The sequence below is a fragment of the Embiotoca jacksoni genome, unplaced genomic scaffold (genome assembly GCF_022577435.1).
Source record: "Embiotoca jacksoni isolate LCO1_2020_lvr unplaced genomic scaffold, fEmbJac1.0.p SCAF_14, whole genome shotgun sequence".
NCBI classification, from domain to species: domain Eukaryota; kingdom Metazoa; phylum Chordata; class Actinopteri; family Embiotocidae; genus Embiotoca; species Embiotoca jacksoni.
Window position 1 is genome coordinate 6,200,829 of NW_027185274.1, and position 24,723 is coordinate 6,225,551.

At 40.8% G+C, this 24,723-nt stretch overlaps 1 protein-coding gene across 1 annotated transcript in view; it reads right to left on the bottom strand.

The window, feature by feature from the left end:
* Nucleotides 1-15,276, bottom strand: part of pcp4b (Purkinje cell protein 4b) — a 38,914-nt gene extending 23,638 nt beyond the window's left edge. Inside the window, exon 1 of the mRNA XM_069147612.1 lies at nt 15,077-15,276. Coding sequence (XP_069003713.1) covers nt 15,077-15,085 — 9 coding nt within the window. The 5' untranslated portion in view covers nt 15,086-15,276. The remainder of the gene's footprint in view (nt 1-15,076) is intronic.
* Between the last annotated feature and the right edge of the window lie 9,447 nt (nt 15,277-24,723).

A 24,723-nucleotide genomic window follows, 5' to 3' on the forward strand; every position in this document is an offset into this window, starting at 1 on the left:
GAAAACTATTCAACTGTAATTTGGTCCGAACACGAAATCAAACCTCGGCTTAAAAAAATACATAAAATGCTGAAATTTATAAGGAAAATAAGTGCCAGTCATAACACCATGAATATGATAATAATATAGTGCCAACAAAATGGATCTGTTCTTTCTTTTTTCTTCATTCAAAAGAGAAAGGCTGAACGTCAGACGCAATATCAAGTATATGAACGTAGGTATGTCATGCAAAGTTCTTTAGTGTGCTTGCAAAATTGCAACGTAAAACCAAACTGAACCAGGTCAAATATTTACAATGGAACAAAAAACATGCACTTTGATTTGGACGTCAGTCTGGACTTACAGGTGTGAAAGTGTACTGAGGCTGTGCTGATTTGCTTGTCATAGACATTAGCTGTTTTACGCTGACTGGCAATGCTCAGACATTTGCGCGGTCAGCCTGGCGCACCACACGGCAGAGAATCTCAGCTGCACGCGTCCCATTTCATTAGTGGAGGTGATGATGTTAAGATGACCCCCCCCCCCCCCCCCCCTAGTCTATTAACTAACAAATGAACTGCTCTCCTATCGTGCTCACAACTGCTGCCGTTGCCGAGCCACCTCAGCATGGTGCACATGCCCGTCGGTGTGTGAGACACGCATGCGGTTGTTTTCCTTCCATTGTATTCATCTGAGGTTCAGGCAGAGGGGGGGGGGGGGGGGGGGGGGGGGCTTTAGGTAAAATTAGGAGTCGATGCAAAAAGCAGGCCAGCTGTCATGAAACCAAGGAGCCGTTCCCGGAAAAGCTCTGATCAAACCTCTCACACTGACTCACAAACTTATTTTTTTAAATCCTACATTATTTTGGGGGATTTTTGCTTTGCAGCAGTGAAACTCTCAGCTCTCACATAATGCAGTCGACACCAAGCCCAGAAGTGCTAATGCCTTTGTGGCCCAGATACAAATTCTGAAACCACAAAACTACAAATAACTTTTAGAATAAAAAAAATAATAATTTGTTTTCTTCCTAATACAGCTGGTGCTGTGGTGAAAAATACTTTTGATTCACAGCAGTTTCCACTGAGAAGAGATGAAGGAAAAGAGGGGAAAATACATTACAACTCCGCTTCAAATTATTTTTTCAAACTCCCGTCTGTTACACAACTTAATGAGGCTTGAAATTGGCAAGATTAGATTTTTCTGTGTTTCTTTTATTAGTGTGGGTGTCGCCAGTCTCACGGAATTGGTTTCCTCACTTTGGGATTGTACAGCCCGCTGCCACAGAGCACATTGCAGTGATGAAAGGAGCAACAAACTAACCAGCAGGCCAGTAAATAAATGAGGGAGTTCCCTGTGATCAGCTGGAGGTTTGGTTCAATCAGCCAGCTGATTTACCAAAGCTGTGCAGCGAGAGAATGAAAATCTGTTTTCTATTTAAATCACAAGAAAAGCTGTCTGCCAGTGATTGTTTTCCCACCAATGTTGCTTGGTTGAAGGACTTAAAGGAGGCAGATTTCAGAAGATTTTACTTCATTTAAAGAGGCAGTTTGACATTTTGGCAATTATGCTGAAGACTGTACACTGAATATTAAACTGCTGCCAGCAGCTGGTTCGCTCGACATAAAAAGGAAGCAGCTGTCCAAAAGTTTAAAAAAAATGATCTTCTTATCAACACCTCTAAAGCGCAACCAAATGACCATGTTATATGTATAGCTGACACTGTTTACACCAAGCAGAAGCCAACAGTGGATGGTGGTTTGTGAATGAGCGTTATGAAGCCTTGACTTTGGATTTTGGCCGTCGCCATCTTGCTAGTTAAAAGTGACTGTATTGGGACGAGCTGGTTAAAGGGCTAGTGGTGGATCTGACTTGATCTGATGAAACCCTGACAATACTACGCCCCGCCCACCGATATCCTTAACCTGACTGCACCACAGGCCTGTCAATCAAACAGACACACCCCCAAAAACACAGCTTTTTGTGGCTTATTTTCTAATTAAAGGCTGAATTATTTTCAGATGAACTGCCAGAAAACTAATAAGAAGGACTTCAGCTCGCAAAACCAAAATAACTAGTGGAAAAAATTTATTGGCTGCAAATTTCAATAGAGAAGTTGAATGGGAGTCTATGGCGCTGGAGGCTTTTTGGAGCCAGCCTCTAACAGCACTCGGTGGTGTTGCAGCTTGAGTCTCTTCTGCATCGGCCTCAATTTTCAGACCCGAAAGCCACATCCACTTTTATATACAGTGTTTGGATTAGACGAACACATAAGTGTAAAAGTGTATTGAACTGTTCCTTGATTAGAAGGCAAACATCCTTTTAGCTTTACTAACGTAGAATTTTACTTTAAGGGAACAATCTGCTCCTTCATGGCTTCTGCTGCTAACTGAGTAAAAGTCCATTTCAAAAATGATGAAAGAGCTGCGTTGCCCGTCCCATATCAGTCTATGGATCTTGATCATAGAGGAAAACAAGATAATAATGGTAATCATTTTGAGCTTCGCAGTTCGTTCTTGACCACAGAAACAGAAGTTGACACAACAATCTGACCTCAAGGTTATTTGTGTTCAAGCTTTCAACCAACATCTAACTTGAAGCAGCTTGGTCAACGGTAACTTCCAATGTCAAGAGTGGAGTGTCGTAGAGGAGTCCTTAAGGTGCTGAGAATAACTTCTATATGACAATTGAGTGATGCATCACATTTTGGTTTTCTCAATTTAAATGTTGCCCGAATCTGACCTTTGTTGCACGTTGTCACTCGTGCCAAATTATATTTTAACAAGCTGATGTTGTTGTCACATGGCAGTCTCCTGTAGTTTATCAGATTAACTCTTTTGTGTGGAACATTGAAGCATCTCTGAGATGATATTGTGCATGGAAGCTTCTTAGTTTGTTAATCTCTAATAGCTGATTCATAAGCGTGGCAGGCATAATGCGATGATTGATGCTTTGGCTTCGGCTACTGGCTCAGCAACACTGACCATTTTGGGCTGAAGAGCTCAAACGGGCTCACTTCGAGGCGGGCCAACCTGTTGGCTGGCGACTACTCTTGTTGTTCCGATCTGAGGCAAGGGTCCATCAGCTGTGGGTGGGTTTGAAGGTGGGGGGAGGGGGGTATCCACGTGACATAGGACCACTCGCTATGTAACCAGGCGACCCAGATAGCGCTCCAGCCTGCCTTTGTGGGCCAGGCAGCAGGAGAGTAGCTTTGCAAATGAACTGAGAGGAGCAAGGTGTTCAAATTAAGACTCTAATTATGTGGAATGATGAATCTGTCCTCTGTTTGTGCCATCCCAACAGACGCTGTCGGATAGAAACATCCAGCAGAACAACTTCCCGGGGAAGTGACGGTGTTTGAAGTGATAATAATGTGAGGAATACATTCATAGTTTAGACAATATGAAGAGACGCTCAGTGAACTCCAAAACACCAAACATTTTGAAGTGTAGTGCTTGATAATTACAATGACGGCAGAGTAGTGCATATAAACGAAGGGTGAGGAATAGGGAGAATAATGAAATGACACTGTTCATTTGCTTCTGAGGTTATTTTAAGACTTGGCAGCTTGTTCTGTCCAAGACTTCCCTGCCACACTCACTGGCTATTAAGAATTTAAAATGGCAAAAGTAGGCCACAGACAGTTCGAGCAGAAAGAACATGAGGCCAAACCGCCTCTTCTTCTTTCACTTCTTCAACTTTAGGGCAGAGACAGATGACTCGTCGGTCTGTAGAAACCACCAGCCCAGGATCATGAGCATTTTAAAAAGGGTTCAGTCCAAGAGATTTCTCTGAAGAGGGAACAACAGAAGCAACTAAAAGCTGAAGGATGCGTCCAAATTTCTTAATTTTTTGGACTAATAAAACAGTTTCTCTAAAGCTGCAAAGGGAATGTGTTGGCTTGTGTCTGCTCGGACAAGGGAGGTTTTGGACAGAATTGCTTTGAGCAGAGACGCTGATAGAAAAGACTCGTGGGACACGGGATAAACAGGATTTCACTGCCTCCATCTGAAACCTACCCACAATGATAATGTCTTTAAATTTGGCCCACGAGCTAAAGTTTATTAAGCACTGGCAATCTGTCCAGTGTGTTGTTTATTTCAGTTTATGTCTTATGTTTATCAGGAATAGACCCAGAACCTGTTTTCATATTTTGGCATCGATATCCAGGAGCATAAACAGTAGCATATGGATCTTCTGAGCATTCAGGGCGCAGGTCAATCCCAAATTAATTAAGTGTCGAGATGCTGGATGACAGACTTTCACTGTCAGCTCGTGATTTATCTCTGCTTGTCAAGCAAATCCATGTTTCATCTCCGCGCCAACTGCTACAAATCTCCTCTCGCACTACCAGTTCGTCTCATCTTTGGACTGAATCTAAAGAGACACAATGTAAACTTAGAGCAGCAGGTTTTCTCTTTCCTTGAGCTCCTTTAGAAATAAGCACACGTTAGGCTCCATTTAGTCCATAATGGGGGAAAAAAAGAGAATCCCATCAATAAGCTTCAGACCAGCAGCTGCCTCTGCCCTCTCTGTGAGGTCATTAGAGATACAGCCTGAAGGAAACTTAGATTAAAATCACTTCTGCAGTTCAGTAGATTTAAGTATTTGCAGTCAGGTTATAATGAGCACAAATGTCACTTAAACAACTTTAATGAACCATTTATATGTGTTTTAATTATAGAATCAGAGTTGTCACATCCCGACAGACACCCACTCTCTGTCATCCATCTTAAAGGACGATAAGACATGCTGGTAAAAAAAAAAAAAAAAAAGATTTAATGAAAAGGCAAATGTGATTCCACACAGAATCAAAACATATCTTCTTTCTGTTGTAGCTATTTGCACTTCTTTGCTCCGCAGCTCATAATAATCAGCAAGAATAAAAACACGGGCCATCAAACAACTAAAGCTGCTGAGAGGAAAGTTCAAAATGGTCCGTGGAGTCAAAGTTTGCTGATTTTACACCTCAAGACCTAGTATAACCTCTGGTAGACACGCTTTACCCCTCATGGGAAAAAAAAAAAAAAAAAAAAAAACATGCCATCACAACAAAGTAGACATGACCTTACTTTAGGCAATGAATGTCCTGAATGACAGGTTCAATCTGGAAATCAAACTGCTCCAATGCTCACCAGCCTGGTTCAGAAATCTCACCATCTGCTCCCCAACACAGGTGTCTGGTTGCGGTTGTCAGTGCATCCCAAAATTGAAGAGCGTAAAATGGAAATACCAGAGTGTACCTCTGGTATTTCCATTTTACGAGACACAGCTGAGAACTGCTGTGGCAACATCTAATACCATGTATACCACTGTAAAAATCATCCATTCAAATAAGAAATTAGAGGTTTTTTAGTGCTTACTGCATGATTTAGGTACTTCTCTTTGTCTTTTACCTGCATGACAGGTTTCTCCTTGGGGACCACGAAGTGAAAGTTTAAGCTTTGAGTTGGAGTGGAGTTGGAACACACTTAAGCCTGAGGCAGTGGAGAGAAAAGGAAATCCAGCATTTGAAGTTTCACTGCTTTGCTCAAGAGCACATTGCGAGTGGTGATGACTGAGGGAATAAAACAGCTCTCGTATTTATGATCCTCTAGCCAGCATTTGTCCGGATATCTAAACTGAGGGCCCCGCAGTCACAAACCTATTTCTGTTACTTCTGTACTTAATAGATTGGCCTGCCGACCCCTGCAGTTTCTCTCGGTCTGGGATCTGTGGAGTGTGAAGCCATAATGATTTTGTGGGAGGAAAATTTGCAGCTTGCAGCAGTAATGTCGCTCTGCTAATTCAGCTGTTCCCCACCCACTCAACTCGTAAGGTGAATGACTGAAATATAGACACCAGCATGCAAGCACTGCTGTTGCTGATTCTGCTGAAATGTGTGCTTTACATGACTGTGGTGCATGAAGGGAGCAAAGAAGATGGTGGCTTTTACTCCACAGCAACGGCACCTATTATCGAACCCTGACACATTTTATGGCTATCAAACTGTCCTTTCACATTCCCATCTGTTGTGTTACAATTTGACTATTGACAGCTAGTATGTTAATGTCCTCCAACAACATATAGGTCTGAACATTTTTAAGGTTTTTACTATTTTAAATTTACCATAAATTTTCTGTCATGTCATGTCAAAGCAAACGTGTAAGAGGATGTTGTTGTTTTTTGCATGCACAGTTTAATCTGACAGCAACTCATCCATCAGCCACAGGATGAAACAACCTCTGTAAACACCTTCCAAACCAACAGGGTTAATAAAGATGTCAATTCATTTTATTGATTCACTTTACATTGTGTATTGGCTGTGTAAGATGCACAAACTGAGGAGCCGCAGCCCGTCAACCTTGAGTACACAGCTGGTAAATTTATGGCTGCATACTAATCAGACAACAGCCACACATGCATTACAAAAACTGTTTTCATCCCTCTCTCTTAACCACCCAGTGTGTAACAGTTTTACTGTGCATTCGGCACCAATCCAAGTGATTTATGATGTTGTGGTTGAGTAAATTGCCGTTCAAATCTTCTCTGCTGTTGATAAAGATCGTGCTGGTTGATGGAGTGTTTGTTGATTAGACTCACGAGGGAAACTAAACCGGATAGGAATCAACATACAGATAATAAATAGGCTTAACTCGGTGGTGTGACTGTTTTACAATAGAAATAATAGAATTAAATTGACTAAAGATTATTTTCAAGCTTTTAATTTATAAATAAATTTAACAATTTACAAGCTCTGGTTAGGTTAAATGATTTTCTTTTCAATTGGGACAAATAATAATAAGTTAGTTCAGTTAAATTTAATTAATATAACACCAAATCACATCACAAGTTATCTCAAGGCACTTACTTCAGCAAAATTATTAAAGAACCTTATGATTGTATGTTTAAACTGTGTTTCAATAAATACAAGAAAAAGAGAAGGGACTGACATTAATGAAGACATTTTTAGTACATTCTCTTATCTTTATATAAATGATTTTAACTTGAACAATGAGTCTAACTGTAATCACATACAAATACACACAAACAACACAAGACATTTCACTCAAAACCACAAACGACAACCTAATGAAGATGCCTGAAGAAAATTCAGGGATTACCAAAATCAGACAGATTCATCCTTTGGGCAACATGAATGTCTGTGCAAAATGTCACGGCAATCCATCCGACAGCAGCTGACAGCTTTCGTTCTGAATGGATCGACTGACCGGCAGCCAGACAGAACAGCTGTAACGGTCTACGGCATTAAAACCACATCTACTGAACAAACATCTGTAGACATACAGTTAAAATGTTTTCATTTTTGGTGTTGATAGTCCATTAAAACAGTAGCAGACTGACAGCAGTTAGTATTTATTTTCCAAAGTTAGCATTTTACTCCATTTACAAAGCCGAGCCAATTTAACCATCTGTACCATTAGAATGAAAAACAATCTTTCCAAGTGTCCATCTGCCTTGTTGGACGGCGTTTGAAAATTTGGCCATGCAGGCCGCCGCACAGCAGATCTACACAATCCCCAAAAGTCCCCTAATCCAGCAGTACATGCTCTAAAGCTGCTTAATATCTGTACACAGGGGCAGACCCATTCCTGTTGGTTTACCAATCTGGAGAGACCAGGACAGACTTATTTTCCGTTTTTCTTAGCATGAAAGCAGATTTCTACCCTCAGATACAGTGTGAATTTCAAGGTTTTGACATCTCAAGTGCCCTCAAAGGGGAGGGAGAACCAATGCTTAAACCCAAAGAGGAAAAATGTAGAGAGTGACAAAAGAGAGGGGGGGGGAGTAATTCCTCACATCGACCCGGGATAATGACAAAAATGAAAGTGGATGCCATTACTGCCACTACTTTAATAAACATGATGCATCAAGCTGTAGCGGATAATGCATTTAATTTTGTCTGGAGACCTTAAGACAGTAGATTTATTGCAAGTCTTGTTATAGTTCAGACCCAAAGCTCGGTGTTGGGCCTCTTGAGTGACATAAAACAATCCAATCTGAGGAGTGAGAGGGTGGTGATGTGTGAGAGTGTCAGTCCGGCATTACAGAAGACAAATAGAGAGGATGCAGAGTTGCCGCCTCAAAACCCATATTGTCTGGTTGTTGGATATAGCTGCAGAGGCCATCCATGGAGAAAACTTTACTAAGTGTTTGGAAATAATTTGATCAAAAGCAGCAAAACTAAAGGGAAATCTAGTGTTGATGAGTGGTTCAGTAAGCAAGCCTTAAGTCTGTGAAGCTATGGAGAGATGCCTGATTTGTGCCAGCTATTAGTGATGACACCATCACTGGTCCCTGGTTGGGGTTATTTTGGTCTAAGTACTTAGAGAAATTGCAATCTCTGCTTAAAGTGGATTAAACAGCTTTTTCTGTCATATTTATGCTTCCTGTTTGTGGGCTGTTGAATTCAGCCAAGTGCAAAGTAAGGCAGGGTTAACTATGAGCGGCCTGAATACTGCCTACGATTTCTCACTACAGTCATCCACTTAAGTGAGGACTTTTCTTATCATTAAAAACTCAAAATCTCCAAAGAAGCTGGTACTTGTGGTAATGATCTGACAGCCAATCAAGGGTACGTTTAAGGCCATTTCTAATCAAGCTAATTAGCATGTCTGTCCATTCCCTGCTGAGCCAACTTGTTCAAAAATGCTGGCCGTCGCAAAAATTGAAGGTGAAAAAAAAAAAAAAAACTCATATCTACCCTCAAATGCGCACACACATACATACAACTTTCCTCATTCTTTCTTCTGAACACACCCACCACATCGGTGTTGCTGCTTAAAGTTAAAGCAGTGTGTAACAACATGTCTTTGATGTTAATTAGCACAGCAGAACATGGATGGGAGGGGCCAAAGTTAGATCAATAACATCTAAGAATATATTTTGAGATAAATTTAGACACCATCTTCAAAGCGCTGCTCCATCTGCCCTCACCAGCACTGATGGAGCTGTGTGTGACAGTGACAGTAAAATACATTGAACTAGGCAGCTGTAGAAACTAGAGATTGTTTGCTGCTGTATGAGTTGCTTCGGCTTGAAGATGGCTGAGTTATGAGTCAGTGACTGCAGAAATACAACAGCAGAGTGCCAAATTGTAGTTCGAAAATACCTATGAGTCAACGTGAGTTCAAGCACTCTTGGAAATGTGCTGAACTCTTTACAGTTGCTTTTTACTGTGCAAACCTGCAGAAATGAACTGGGACCATTCCAGAGAAATCTGTGAAAACATTCAGTGATTTGTCGGTGTTTCCATGTTCACTGGAATTTATAATCCCACGTTCATCTTTAGTGTTTTTAACAACAGACGGCATTGCTTCATTGTAAACGATTTTTGTATTGTTTGCTTTATGGGCTTCCTTTAAATTTTGCATTTAGTGCAATTATGTCTTTTTTAGCAGCAGAACATTAGGACATAGTAGAGAGATGTGTAATCAAAGGGTACATCCTTTTTTAGTTAAATGCATCCACATTTTCCTTATTTGCATCTTTTCCTTGCATCTTAGTTCCTCACACTCAAGACATGAGGAGAGGAAACTAGAAATATCATCTGAGGTGTCGTCTATGTCTGATGACAGTAGAATAGCTGAAATACTTGTCAGTTTGAGACTTTGTTGTTTTAGATTATGTATACACACTGTTCAAATACTAATGAGCGCTCCTTGCACCGTTGGCACAACGTGGTTTTTATGCGTCCCCACTGGCGATAAGATAATCCTCTATTCGTCCCGCAGTGATAGCCGCGAACTTGTGTTTTCAGCCTGTCTGTCCAGCCATCCATCCGTCCTGTTCTTTTGAATGCGACATCTCAAGAACGCCTCGAGGGAACTTCAAACTTTGTAGAAAGATTCATTTTGGTACCAGGAATGAACTGATTAGTTTTTGCGTGTCAAAGGTCACAGATGAAGGTAACTGTGACCCCAATTCAACCAGTTCTCATGAATATGATCTCAGCAACACCTGGATGGAATTTCTTCAAAAGTGGCACAATCTTTCACTTGGCCTCAAGGATGAGTTGATTCGAGTTTAATGGTCAGACTTAAAGGTCACTGTGACGTAACGGCCCTCATCTGTCCGTCCCTTTCTAGGAACGCAATATCTAGAGTACAATTTTAAGGCAATTTTTCAAATTTGTCACAAATGTTCACTTTGCCTCAGCAATGAACTCATTAGATTTTGGTGGTCAAGGATCAGACAGCACATTCGTAGCACTGTGACCTCGTGTCTTTCCCATTCTTGTGAACACAAAACAGGAATGCCTTGAGGGACCACAAACGGCCACAACTCAATAATCAATGTTAATTGTGAAAAACTTGACACAAATTATTATGCTTTTCTTTATATTACTCAAAACAAGAACTGAGGGGCGGAAGGAGATTATATTCCATATTTATGACATACTAAATTGGTGACATTACTCTTGGGTATCCATCTAGAAATTGAGGTGATTGTATCGATCTTCTGTGCTGTCAGGATTGAAGTTGAGTGTGAATCATCCAGGTTTAAGACCTGGAAGCTTCTTTGGAGCAACATGTATGTGTTTGGACAGGTATGCATGTAAACTACAACTTGAGTGGTTAGCGGAGACATGCAACCGAGGCGGTAATTCTACTTTTCTGAGTGACGAAGTATAATCAATCATTTTTCCTTTTCTTTTTCAATATGTTAAGACTGCAGTGCAATCTACTTATAGCTACTGTATCTATGTTTCATTGTATGTAGAAATAAATAGTATATATAATTTAGACATTATCTATCATTTCTAACCTTCGGAACAAGATCACAAATTTGTATTACACGCAATTAATGTTATTCCTTTTGATTTATCTTCCTGAATGTTAAAGTAAAACATGAATTAACAACTTTTCAGAGAATAAACAAGTATAAAACATGCTGTCAGTTAGGAATGAACACAAAATAGGTTACAGTGTAATTAAATCATCCACTGTTTTTGGGTTCATATTTGGTTTGTCTTCCAAAATAGCATGGTCTCGAGAATACATTTGATTATCTAACTTGATAAAAATGTATTGTAAGGACATTATTTGACTTTGTTGAAGTCATCTTAAGTCTTGTTTATATGTATGCAAACGTTGCCTCTGTCACCAGCTCAGTCCCAGCTGAAGAAAACAAAATCCCAGTCCCAGTCCTCCCATGACAAACCTGAACCAGGATGGAGACGATCGTCTTCACACTGATCATTATTACAAGCGCATGCTGTTTGTATGCAAAACCTGTCTATATCCCAACACCCAATGCTCTGGACAGAAGCTCAGCATTATTGCAGAAGACACCACACTGACCTTCTTTGTTTTGTAAAGCATTTTGTGCTGCAAGGCCTTTGTATGAAAAGTGCTACACAAATAAAGTCTGATTCACCCCTCAGCGATGAGCTGGTGGAACAAGTGTTCAGAAGCTGTCCCCATGGGAACAGTTCAGGATGACTCGGTCTCTACTGGGATGGCACTGGTTGGAGATAGTCAGGAGGAGACTATGTTACCTATGAAAACTAGGTTATTCATATACATACAAGGTGGTAATTATATTTACCTTTTTTTTTTAATGTTGTTGGATTTTGATAACAAGCGCTTTGCAAAGGACGATGTTCCTGAAAATGAAAACACCATTCAGAGAGCTATCAAAAAAATAAGAAAATGTTTGCCTTCAGCTGCTGTGGCCACAGCTGCAGAAATGGAAAACAGGTCCCACTATTTCTAAAAAGTGATTAATGCTCTGAAGAACCGATTACAGAGAAAAAGGCCTACAAAGACATCCGAGATGCCTCATCTGTGTATTCATGTAACTGCACTGTAATAACCACGAGCATGTTATTGTGATTAGCGATTACTGTTTGCTTAAGACAGTACACATGAAATATCTACACTGAAAAATACTAGTCATTTGTTTTAAAAACCTGAGGTATATAAGTAAATGTAAATATTTCATAAATGGCAAAAACTAATTTTAATGTTATTGTTAATACTGTGCCCTAAAAAGATTATAAGCACATGATTTTAATGTTTAATTTTTAATGCCTTAATCTACTTTATATACATTAAGGGGTATGTAATAATGGTTGAAAAACGGCCTGTGCATTTAAGGCTTAATTATGACTGCATTACCACACATTCAGGTGTGACATTAGTAGGGCTGACTCACCGCTCAGACTTATGCAGCATTAATGTCATATAATTGAAAGTCGTAGCTTTGAGCAACTGATTTAGAAAAATGTTTCACGTTAGTCTTTAAGTTCCAAGTCAGAAATACCTAAAAAATCAACGACAATATCGCCATCTTGGTAATATAAACTACAGGAAGTGACAACAAATGATGGATAAAATAGTTGTGATTCCACCGTAGCTGGCAGTTATCATCAAGTTGATTTAGCAAATTTAAAAGGAGTATACGTAGGAAATTCATGGCAGCATTACTCAGACAGTGCAGTCATTAGGGGTATTAGTAACGAGTGTGCCTCTACTGTTAGGACAAATGAACTGTATGGATACGGCCTATTCTGAGAGGGTTTGCGAAGTTTAGCTTCATCTCACTGAGTCCGCTTCACATTTCTCATTTTAATCAGAACGCGGCTGCTGTGTAATCAAGGAGAGTCGAAACCACGTCAAACCGGGAAACACAAAACCACTCAGACAGGGAGCGAGAACACACAACAAACTGCAGCTTAAGACATCAGAAGCCGGAAGACAAACTGTCATGATGGTTAGCAGCTGTGTCAGTAGCTTAAATCCAACTCTGTATCTAACAGAAAAGTATTAAAGCCTCTGAGTCAGCCATTTTCCTCCATCTGGGGCACCTGACAGTTTTCAGTCTCTCTCGTCAGCTCGTTCTCTCCTCCTTGACATGAACACACTGACAGAAGAAGCTTTGGGGACTTTTCAGGAGCTTGTTCCTCTGGGTTTAAAAAGGTGTTGTTTTTTAGGTTGTTGATTTGTTTCATTCACCAAGAGACAAAAAGAGAAGGGGCAGATGTAGTTAGAAAACTGGAGTAATATTTAAGTATTATACTTCTGAATGGGTGTGGATGAAGGGAGGAAGAGGGAGGTGGGGAGGAACAAGGGCGGGGAGGGAGCACTGCAGTGCTGACCACTGCGAGACTCATCCATCCAGAACATGCTGAGCTGCTCTGCTTCGGGTACTGGCTCCAAGTCAACTTTGGAGACTGAATATCTTCATGACTTTGATTGAAAATAATTTCACTCGGCAGAGAACCTGACAAAATACGTAGACTAAAATCATTTCACATCTGTCCACCACTGCCCTCTCCTCCTCCTACTCCTTCTCCTCCTCCTCTTCCTCACCGTGTTCCTCTAAAACTTGCACCTCCTTTAATCAACAGGGCAGCGTCTCTTTACTTTGCACATTATTACCAAACAAAAGGCTCGGGTGATTTCACTGCCAGCAAGGGATTCAATTATTCAAAAGCTGTGATAGCTTGTATTGTGTGTGCAGCCTGATTTCATCCTTTACTGAAGCAGCCAGTGAGAGACTTGTTATAAACCGCTTGCAGGGAAGTAAAGGTGAAGTCTGCCGCCGAGCCATTTCAGGGACTGACAAACTACATCCCCATTAGACTGCAGGATTGAACTCTGATAGAGCTACTGTCTTCATGAAGTTACACACTCTTAACATCTCAGACTTACCCTTTGTGCAAGCATTTGTCTTTTCCCAACTTTAATATATGCACAGTGAAAAACAAACACAAATTGATATATAGGCTTCTGGAAAGAAAATATACATAAAGCAGCACAAACAAGAATATCCCCACATGCCCAAGTGCACCTAAATATTCCTTTTAAGTGATTCAGTTAAATTCAGTTAGTCTCATGGTCCTATAATTTGTAGCAGAATCAAAAATCACACTGCTCCAGAAATTAAGAACAGAAACATTACAGTAACTCGCTCCCCTCACAACAAAAAGCAAGTCAACAAGATTTCTATTAAAATACATATTAATTTGTTTTTAATTTAAAAATGTATTATTTTTATTTATTGTTTAAAATAACTGCAGGACTTTTACTGAGTGACTGAACTGGAGCTGTCTCCGTCACTGCTGCACAGAACTGAGGTGTTAGCTGAAATTTTTGTTGATGTCCCACAATCTGCTGATGACCGGGTAAGGACATTTCAAACTCTGACAACAACCGAAGGTGTCACAGTAGTCTTACAACAGTGTCACTCAGCTGACAAGCAAAAACAAAAGGATAGTTGTCAATTCATCAGCTCTTTTTAAGGCATTGTCAGCTGTCAGTACTGTTATGATCATTTTGGGAAATAATAAATCCAAATTAAAAGCTCTCCATTAAGAAGAGCTATATATATCCTCCTCCTTCCACTTTCAAATGAATTGAGCTGAAACATCTGTGACTGTAGGGGATGAGGAGAAAGCGCTCGTGCTGTGGGAAAACCTAACAGCAGTTTTCCATTGCAAGCTGAACCCCCTGTGATAGAGCTTTCTATACCGAGGACTGCTGACTACTGCTGGAGACAAACCTACACCACAGTTAGTCACCCAAGTGTGTGTCCACCTGCACTACCAACCACACACACTAAAATAAATCATCTGCAAAATATTTCAGCCCCCTCACTATATCCCTCTAAGAGATTTCACTCACAATCAAAGAGTAAAATCTGTTCACTTCCATCATGCTTTTGAACCAGCGCTCCACTTGCGCCACGTTTTGTTCCTTGTAATTGTTTTAACTTCACTCACTTAAACTATACGTCTGAACCGCTGCAGTATAAAATAAATACAGTTGTGAATCGTTCAACCGCTGTCACTTCAGGGGGAGTAGCCCACAGCACATCGATGCGCCCTGGTGTTCCCTCCACTGCTGCCGCCCGGCGCGCTTTGACAGCGCAGCTGTCTGTGGAGCACCTGACACTCAGTAGTGAATCATATCCGCGCTGCAACAGTAAATGTGAAGAAATCTCATCAGTTAAGAGAAATCCGTCGCAACAGCAGCTCGCCTGGCTGTTAAATCCCTCATTAATGTTGTTTCCCTCTGCGCGGTAGCGCGAGGAACGTGCGTAATCGGGTTAATACCGGCACTTCTTTTGTTTAAAAACATTAAAATTGTCCTACCTCGCTCATGATGGACAGTAATGTAGAGGTGTCTCTCCTGCTTCCAGTACGTGAGATGCGGAATGAGAAGTTTCAGCCACAGTGGTCTTTTAAAGAGTGGTTCGCCGCGGACTGGGAAGCTTTATAAAGTGTTGAGCCCAACTCCTCCGTGTCATCACGTCACTAATAAACCAATAGGAATGCCGTGGGCAAATGTGTCTCCCAAGTCACCACCCAACTTCTTCAAGCATGCATACGCTGTGTAAGCCTTTTTCAACATGATCAGCCAAACGGAGCAGTTCTCTCCTGTTGATGAACACCCACTCACAAATGTGAGTGTTGGGAGGCATTTCATGCACCAGTCCTCATGCCATGGATAGAAATTATTTTACAACAACGTGCACCATTGTCATCTCCACCTGAGTGTGTGCACTAGTGAGTCGGTGTGAGCTTCATAACAAAAGTGCTAAAGTCAAATTATTTTAATCTTCCCTTTAAAAAAAAATGTTTCACAGTTTGTTTTACTTTATTTAATTTAATGGACTTTGTTTAATTCATGGTGGCTCCACTATAATGTTTATAGGATTTCTTTACATGACATGGTTATTTGATTTCATGAAGTTTGCTGTGATGTTTGCCTGACAGGCTTTTCACACTTATTATAGGAATAAGTATGTCTAGTAAAGGTTTACTGCGCCATAATAAGCGAATTAGATTTTCTCTGGTGAATTGCAAAACAGCAGCATGTTGAATTTATTGCATCAGAGAGACTGAGCTTTGTGTTTTAAGTTTATACATTTTTTTTTTTTGTTAAAAGCGCTGGTGATTTTTTTCAGAATGACTATTTCTAGTAGGTTTTGTGTAATCCTTTTGCCTCAGTCTAACTGCATGCAACCCTATCCTTTCCACTCCTTTCATCAAATTGTGCTAGCTAATTATCATTTGTCCTCAATCCATAGATCCATTTGTAAAATTCAATACGGGCTATGTTTGTCAAATCGAGCATTAACGCCTTGAGCAGCAACTTCAGTCCAGAAACCAGAAGATGGCCTTGATCTGCACATCTAAACGGAAATTCTGTCCGACGGCAACAACCAGGAAGAGTATTCACAAGGCTCTGATGCGGATGCAATTTGTAGGTTGTTCTGCTTTTTCCTGGACTATCACTGGAAAGCCATGAAATCCCAGCGCACTATTGATGGATGGAGGAGGAAACCAATCTCAAATGAAGCCTAACGTCTCTGTGCTCTGCCCTGACCCGCAAGTCTCTGGGAAACTGTCAAAGCACACGGGAGGCTAGAGCAGATTTGCGCTGAAAATGGCTCTGGGTTTTTTTTTGTTCTCAAAACAGTCCTCACATTCCTCTCCTTAAGAAGTCGTTTTCCTTTGCCAAGTGCAGCAGATGGTGTTGAGGGTTTTGTGGAAGCTTATGAAGTTAGCAAGACACAGCACAATCTGTGATGTCTGCATTGTAGCATTGCAGCAGAACTAATGTCGTCCTCTTCAGTGTACACACAGGACACATGCAGTACAGTCACCTGCAGAAAGGGAAGCTGACCGACACACGTGTGAGCCGATGACTTGACTTATGACTGAGCTGCAGTAAACAAACATGCATGGGGGGGGTAGACGAGACATTTGCATGATATCTTTTAGTTGCGTTGATTCTCTGTTTACAAGCAGCTTTCTTCATTCGCAGGTTTGTGTCACATGTTGTGAGATTTGGAAGGTGGCGTGTACACTGCCTGAGGAAAGTAATTCGACTCAATGAAGTAATTAGACTCATTCTTCTGTGCATTTCAACTCCTTCACATTCACGTATATATTCAGGATGTAAATCCAGCCTGTCTTGAGTACGTCTAACAACATAAACAAATGCCGAAGTATCTAACTGCAGCAATTAAAAGGCAAATGATCAGAGTTGAGGCAGGGAAGACAAAAGGAAAAGGAAGAGCATGACAGATTTTGTCCACAGGGAAGACAGCGGAGAAACCTTTACGAGCAGGGACATATTGTCGGTCGGCTGGTGGCGAAGAGACATTGGAGGAATATTTTGGGAAACAGCTGGTACTCCCAGAGGAGAGCGAGAACATCACCTTGAGGCAGGAAAAGATGTTTAAGTCAGAGAAACAACATACAGCATATTATGTACAATGTGTACTACAAAGGAAATCTGTTCAGACAGTGTGTGTGTGTGTGTGTGTGTGTGTGTGTGTGTGTGTGTGTGTGTGTGTGTGTGTGTGTGTGTGTGTGTGTGTTTAGTCTTTCCACCTGATTAAGCTGCCTGAATTAAACAGTCCCTTATTAATTGTCTGTAATGTAAACCAGCAGTGCTCTCCACCCAGGATTGGTAACCATATCTCTGCAGTATGATAGTTAGGTGAGACCTGAGTTGAGTTGTAAGGGCACGTGGGATTGTTACACCGCCATCAGTCGAAAATGTTGAGCCCGTTTGTGCAGATAAAACTGACAATATTGTGAAAATTCTGGCAAGATTTACTTTTATGGACATAGTTTCAGTGGATTTATTCTTTGAAGCACCAACGCGAGCAGTCTGAGGTCAGACATCATCTACGGGACGGTAGAGGTGGAAGCAGTTCAGGGATGTATTACAGAACACTGCAGGGTGGATCAGGGTTAACATGGAGGATCTAATCTGGATCCTTCCGTCCGTACAAGCAGTCTCGCTTTAACTCAAGCAAATATGAAAAATACTCTTTACTTTCTGCTGTTACAGTTTTCAGAAAGTTTGTAAAATAAATGTCCAGCAAACTACAACCAAACTGCTTTTAAAACACACATAGTTTCTAACACAGAAGTTGTTGTTTTCCATTACCATCCACTGATCCTTAAAACTTTATATGAAGTCTTTTCCTCTTTTAATCACATTATAAAGTGTTTTTGCTGCCTTTCCATCAGGGTTTTGACTGATGAAACACCTTTATTCTGCTTTGTTTTGTTGCAGATTCTCTTCCCTCAGAGAGTTGCACAGAACCTATTTTTATGCTGTCCATTGTGTATGTGTTGTGGATAATGCAGTGTGCACATATATGTAAATATATGTTAACTAAGCCTTTTGTAGACCTTTGCATAGATTTGTGCAAGATTAAAATGATTTTGCCTGTTTTGTTTGGAAGACCTAAATACACCCAGTAAGCCCACGCTGTCTGTCATCTGGCCTGAAGTCAAAAACTGTTTCTTTTTTTATTTTTATTTAATCTACCATCTCCATTTCAAAAGAGGGGTCCGAGACTTTGTGAACAAAAGAGCTGCTTGATCATTAAAATTCTGGTTTTAGTCTTTCTATGATCTATATTTAGGATGTGATCTTATTTCTTTAAATAAAAACCAGCCATATTTGAGCTGCTATTAAATCAGGGTTTCAACTGTCCTGCTTTCCAGTTTGGTGTATCAATAAGGCAGATCCAGAGAGCCTTTTATCTTCGACCAAACACATGACAGTTAACCAAACTTCTGTGTGTTCGACCATGCTCCTCTTCCATATCTCCTCCATAAAGCATGTACCGGCTTTCACTCGCACACAGAATCAATCTCATCTTTATTAATGGAGACACAGAGAAGCATTTCGACCACAGACTGTTTTTCTCTTTCATCTGTCTCTGTCTGAAGAAGCCAATCTCGGCCCACCAGGTTGGTTCGGGAACAAAGGAAGTGACCTCAGTACCCTTCTTGCTGCAGGGTGATGCTGTAGATAAAAATAAACACCTTCACAGACCTGCCAGAAACTGTATGTGATATAAATAGCAAAAATTACAGTGAAATAATTTAGCTTTTATCGTTACCATAAATGAACAAGCTAATTGATTATAGTTTTACAGTTTATAAAGTTGGCAATGTCTTTGTTAAGTGTACTGTCGGTGAGTGTGTCATTTAGTTGTCAAATCTGCTCAGTAGCCTTGTTCAGTACTCACTGTAACAACACATGCAGTTTCTCACATGGACAGTGTCTTTTCTTAAAAGGTGAAAATTGTGTTTGGCATGCAATATCTGTCATTACAATGAGCATGGATAAATACTCCAGAGAATACCAAATATGTATTAATCCACAGCTGAAAATAGTCCCTAATTAATGCACAAATGCAAAAGTTATGCCTATTTGATTAATGTATGGTACAACTGCAGTGCCCAGGTGTTCAATGATTTGTATGCCTCTGTACCAGCTTCAGTATTGTGTTTTTGGGTTGTAACTCTTTCCCAGGCTTTTTAACACAATGTCTCAAGAATTTCTTCAAATTTAACACTAACTGTTCATTTGCACTTACTGATGTCACAGTGCTGGAATGGTGACACCAATCTTGGATTTGCTGACAAAAAATATAGAAGTCAGACTGAGAGAGATGTTCAGTTAACAAGGACATATTTAGACTGTAATTTATCTCATAATGTACTGTAGGTTTGTCTATGTAAAGAATGTACAGAGAGCTGCAGATCATTGCTTTGGCACTTATTGTGCACCATCAGTGAAGTACAGTGAACGCCTTTTCCAACTCCAATAGGATTCAGTCCCATAGGCTATCTGCAATTTAAAGCACAGTCAAGTAAGGTGAAACTACAGTACATGTAAAATGCTGAGTTAAGAAGGCGTGCTGCAAGGTAATGAGGAAAAAAAACACTTTTGTGAAGAAATAAACCCTAAAGAGCCATCAATTTGTGGATAAGTAGAGGTTTTTTTATATTGTAATACTTAATAGCAATTTAAAAATTAATAGTAGCAATTCAAAAACTACATTTCCAAAAAATGCATGGATCTTTTAAAACCCGTTCTGTATTATTCTCATTGAGTAGGATTTACGGTCGCTTGAATCGCAGAATAGATGTGCATAGATTAGTGTTGGTGACACTGGTGTCGGCTCAGTGACAACTCAGAGTTTCACAGCACACACAGTGCAAACTACAGGAGCTAAGTGTAAAGTATAATTCACAGTCACTCTGCACTGCGGGGGACATTGCCAGATATATGATACACAGTTGAGCAGACAGTACAAATCAGTCCTGCTGCAGTATATAGCACCATGTGCTCTCACGCAATGTGCCATACAATGTGATTGTATCTGCAGAGGGAAGTGATTTATCTTTATCATTATGTGATTTCACACTCCGAAGAGGGAAGCTGAAATATACTTTCAGTGGACTGCTGCCTGCGGTTAACCTGATCCCCGATGTGTATCACTCGCACCATGAAGAAGAACATGACTGTACACACAGATAAGACTGCTTTTGACCTGCAACAATTTCTTTCCACACTAGCCATCAGTTCATTCAAAATGGATGCTCTATCCAGTTCTTTTTCCAATAAACGTTGCTGCTGGGATTAGAGCTTGAGGGGTGAGAGACCAGTCCATTTTCATCTTGTAACAAGAGTTTAATCAAAATAATAAAAAATAAAAACAAATCTGCAAAAGATGTCCAAAACCAGCTGAGTTTTGGATCAGTACTGTGAAATGAGAATGAGCTCACCTGTGTATGAAACCATAGGGAGCAGGAAAGAAAAGAGTAAAGAGCATATGATGCATACAGGTTGACACTGAATGCAGTAGAAGGTGGAAGATGGGCTGAAAAATAAAAGTAAAGGAAATCACCTCCCGTCAGGTTTCTCTCTGAGCTCAGAAGAAGAAAAACCTGATCAGACCTGCCTAGAAGGAGAGGAGCGAAAGGATCAAAGGTGCCTTTTGAGGAGGGTTGAAAAGAAGCAAAGGTAAATTGGGACAGCTGGTGAGGGAAATATGAAGATACTGAGCTACAATAAGAGACTGAAGAAAGTGAACGCAAGAACCAGAAAAGCCAAGCTGTGAAAAATAGGAGCCTTGAACAAAATAAATGAGAGCCGTTAACAACATCTGAATGCACAGATCCTGTTTAAACTGAGCAGGAAGACTGGGCTGATTTAGAGAAAGTAGGAGTGGAAAAATGAATGTGATGCTCTGGAGAAGAGCTTCAGAAAAGAGCTGACTGAGGATGAGGACCTGCGGAGGAGGAGGGGAAAGAGAAGCACAAACTGGACATGGTCTAGCTCTAAAAGGAAGATGAAAAGGCAAGCACGGCTGAGTTAAATGGAGGAAATCCTACTCCAGATCTTTCAGATATGCCGCCTCAGCTCATAACTCAGACGGAAACATTCAATCACTTCAGAACAAGCATTAGAAAGTCAAATGAAGATGTTTGTCTTTTTTTAAGAATATACATATTTTAGAAACCCCCTGCTTGATGCTTTCCCACAAACACCAGCCTAGTATCCTTTTGAAAATATCGGACAATCCTCTGCTTCCCTATTGATGTGCGGTTCCAACATTCATTGCCAGTCTCGGGATAGCGTTTCCTGAGGCTGATAGAAATGTTTTTTTAGGTCAGGAGGTGGATCGTGGTGTGCTTCCTGTCACAGATCTGAAATAATTGTTCACATTTGTATTTACTGTAGCCGCAATCTGTCCCTAACCTTGCCTGAGTGTGTTAGTTATTTTTTATTTTGACCATATTTTATTTGCCTTCATTTCTCACCATTATCTGTCATGCCAGATGTAACAGATATTTTTATTGAATTAGCGTTTTCCAGAATCTTCCAACATCAATGCTATTGTCTGCCATGCTAATAGGCAGGTCTGATAGACTTCACCTTCTTTAAGACTCTTGCTTCTCAGATTCTGGCTAAATGTGAGTAATAATCCCATCCAACTTCCAGGTTCTGTCCATTGACCTTTGTTTCACAATGTTTTTGTTTTTTTCATACAAAGTTTATTTAATCAAATTCTGTAACAATGGAACAGGTAACTTTGATTTTACAGGTGTTTCCACAGTATAGTCATTTTGATCAGTATTGTAATTCAGAGCTGGTGAATTTTGGACTGGACTGATATAACAAGAGTTTGTGTTAGTTTGTATTCAGGCCAATTCCCACTACAAAGCTAGAAGGTATAGAGAGGCGGCCTCTTTTCTCTCGTATAAGGTTTTTCTGTTTCCAAGCCTCAGGACATTGTACCAACACTACATCTTTTGTCTCCATACGTTTGATTAAAGTACAACGACACGCCGCTCGACACTGGCAGAGTACAAGCTGCAGCTCTTATAATTCTGGTCAGGCATACAGGGGTGAGTGAGTGCAATGTAATGTTTAAATTGTGCTGTTTCTGCTGGAATACCACAGAGTGATTTGCAACAAGCTCATAATTGTTGTGGCTCATAACTGACATGCATATAATTTAAGTGCACTGCAGTCAAGACAGAATTTGTTGTTTTTGCTTTCACTAAGGAACCCGTCCAACATTCATTCTTTTTTAATTTATAAGAAAGGTCAGAAACTGCATGCAACATTGGCATTTCTTCTGGGAAAATCTGCAGGTTTTTTTTTCCAGTAATTGAGGGAAGAAGGTACTGTTCTGTGTTGCAGTCTAATTTGTGACAGAAGCTGGTATTTTATAATGAATAAAGCCAGCATAAAGTAGAGCTAACCTTTAGCCCTTTAGCCTTTTCTGCCTCTTCTCTACGTGCAACCTTTGCTACATTCTGCAGCTCGTATGTGTTGCCCACCGTCGCTGATGTGTGTGTGTGTGTGTGTGTGTGTGTGTGTGTGTGTGTGTGTGTGTGTGTGTGTGTGTGTGTGTGTGTGTGTGTGTGTGTGTGTGTGTGCGTGTGCGTGTGCGTGCACTTCTTCACACTCTCTAAACAAACACTGTGTCAAAAGAGCCTGTAGACATCCCCCTTGTTTTCATGACTGCAGTTGGCAACTTAATCTAATCCTGCGAGCACAGCTACCATGGCTTCCAGAGACAGCTGCATAATGAAATCTCACAGAGGGAAAACCTGACAGCTCTGCCTGCCTGGAATCCTCTTCTTCATGATCTACAGCTATTGTCCCTCGCTCCTTCCACACTTTTCTTTTGTCTTCTTCTTTAGGTTCCTTTCTTAAAATCCCCTCCTCTGCGAGGCGGCCGTCATATGCATCGTCACTCGTGGGTGCTCCATGTCTCTGTCGCTGTCGTCTGCTGTGACCAGGTCCCCGAGTGGGGAAACGCTCCTCCTCATCGGAGTGTGCAGAGCCATTTTTATAATAAGTGCAAGCTGCTGGGCACTGAAAGCCACAGAGACAATCAGCTTTCATTAGCACACAGATCGCTGAAGACAAAGTAGGGTATAGCTAATGAGATGTGGTCCTATTGTATTCTGTTTGTTTGTGAAAGGGGAAGGAAAACACAGCGAGGCTCGCTCAGTGCTGGAAGATGACAGGAAGCAAAGGACGTCCTGATATGCAGCATGTCACAACCAGTTTAATTTTGTTTCAAGTTAGGAGCCAAGTGTGACCTATTGATGTACTGGTGGTGGACTCCAATAATACGGTCATTTTCATGAGTTCAGTATAAAATTAGAGGGGCACTTGGAGAGCAAAAATGTCCTCCTAGACTTCTGTGTTAAGAACTGCAACTGCAACAACTCTACTGTATATGGCTGTTAATTAGGACCTTGATCTTTGACCTTTCATCACCAAAATCTATTCAGTTCATCCTTGAGTCAAAGTGAACGTTTGTACCAGATTTTAAGACGAGGAGTTCCTGATATGTTGCTATTTAGTTAAAGGTTGGCCACTTTACTACTTCTTGAAAAAGGCCAACACTTCATTTTAAAAGCCTTATTTGACCGTACAATGTTGATTCTGAGCCATGACTCTGAAACAATAAATATTCATTCATACAGCACATGCACACACACTCTCACTCGCTGTCTCCCTCCCATCTCCTTGCTTTACACACACACACACACACACACACACACACACACACACACACACACACACACACACAGACACACACACACACACACACACACACACACACACATACACACACACACACTTACTTTCTAACAGTTCTCTCTAGCTGCCATGCCCAATGGGGATCTTCAGCAGAGTACCAACAGTTCATTTCATGTCTCATCTCTGCTCACTGCAGTTATTAGCTGCTAATTACGAGGAGTGTTGCCAGTCAAAGGGAAGTTATGATAGTCTGTCTACATGTCAGGCGCCAGTTGAACGTCTGCCTGACAGAGAGAGACAGCGATGAATAAAGTGGGACCCACCGGCTTGACGTCCTGAGCATTCTTTGCCTGCCGGTGAGGTCTGAACCTAATTTGTCTTGCCTTGTCTGTGCAGCGGATCGATACCAATTGTATTACAAGTGGAGCAGAGCCAGACCAATGTGCACAGTCAGCACCTGCACTCAGATGAATTGATGTGGGAATATTGGCAATACTGCTGTTTATTCATATCAGGGAGTACCTCATTTGACACTGAATCCATCTTAAACCAATCCCTCTCATTATGTATATCAATAGAAAATTCAGGAAGTCATTTGATCGCAAAGTCGATATCAGGATCCCAGGGAGCTTTGTGGCTCATGACAACATTGCAGGGAGAGTCTAGACGTGCTGGGAGTGAAGAAATATGTAAAATAAAGCAAGAAAATGCAGAAACTCTCTTTTGAGAACTACATCTATTTATTTTCTTTCAGAGGGATCGATGAGAAGATCAAAAACAGATCTGTCCGTCAAAGACGAAGCTACAGGCAGGGGGGGCTTATCTTAGCTTAGCATAAGTGATTTTGTTGGCTCAATGACGTCAGTTTTGTCAGAATTAAATAAACAAGTCAAAATGTATTAAATCA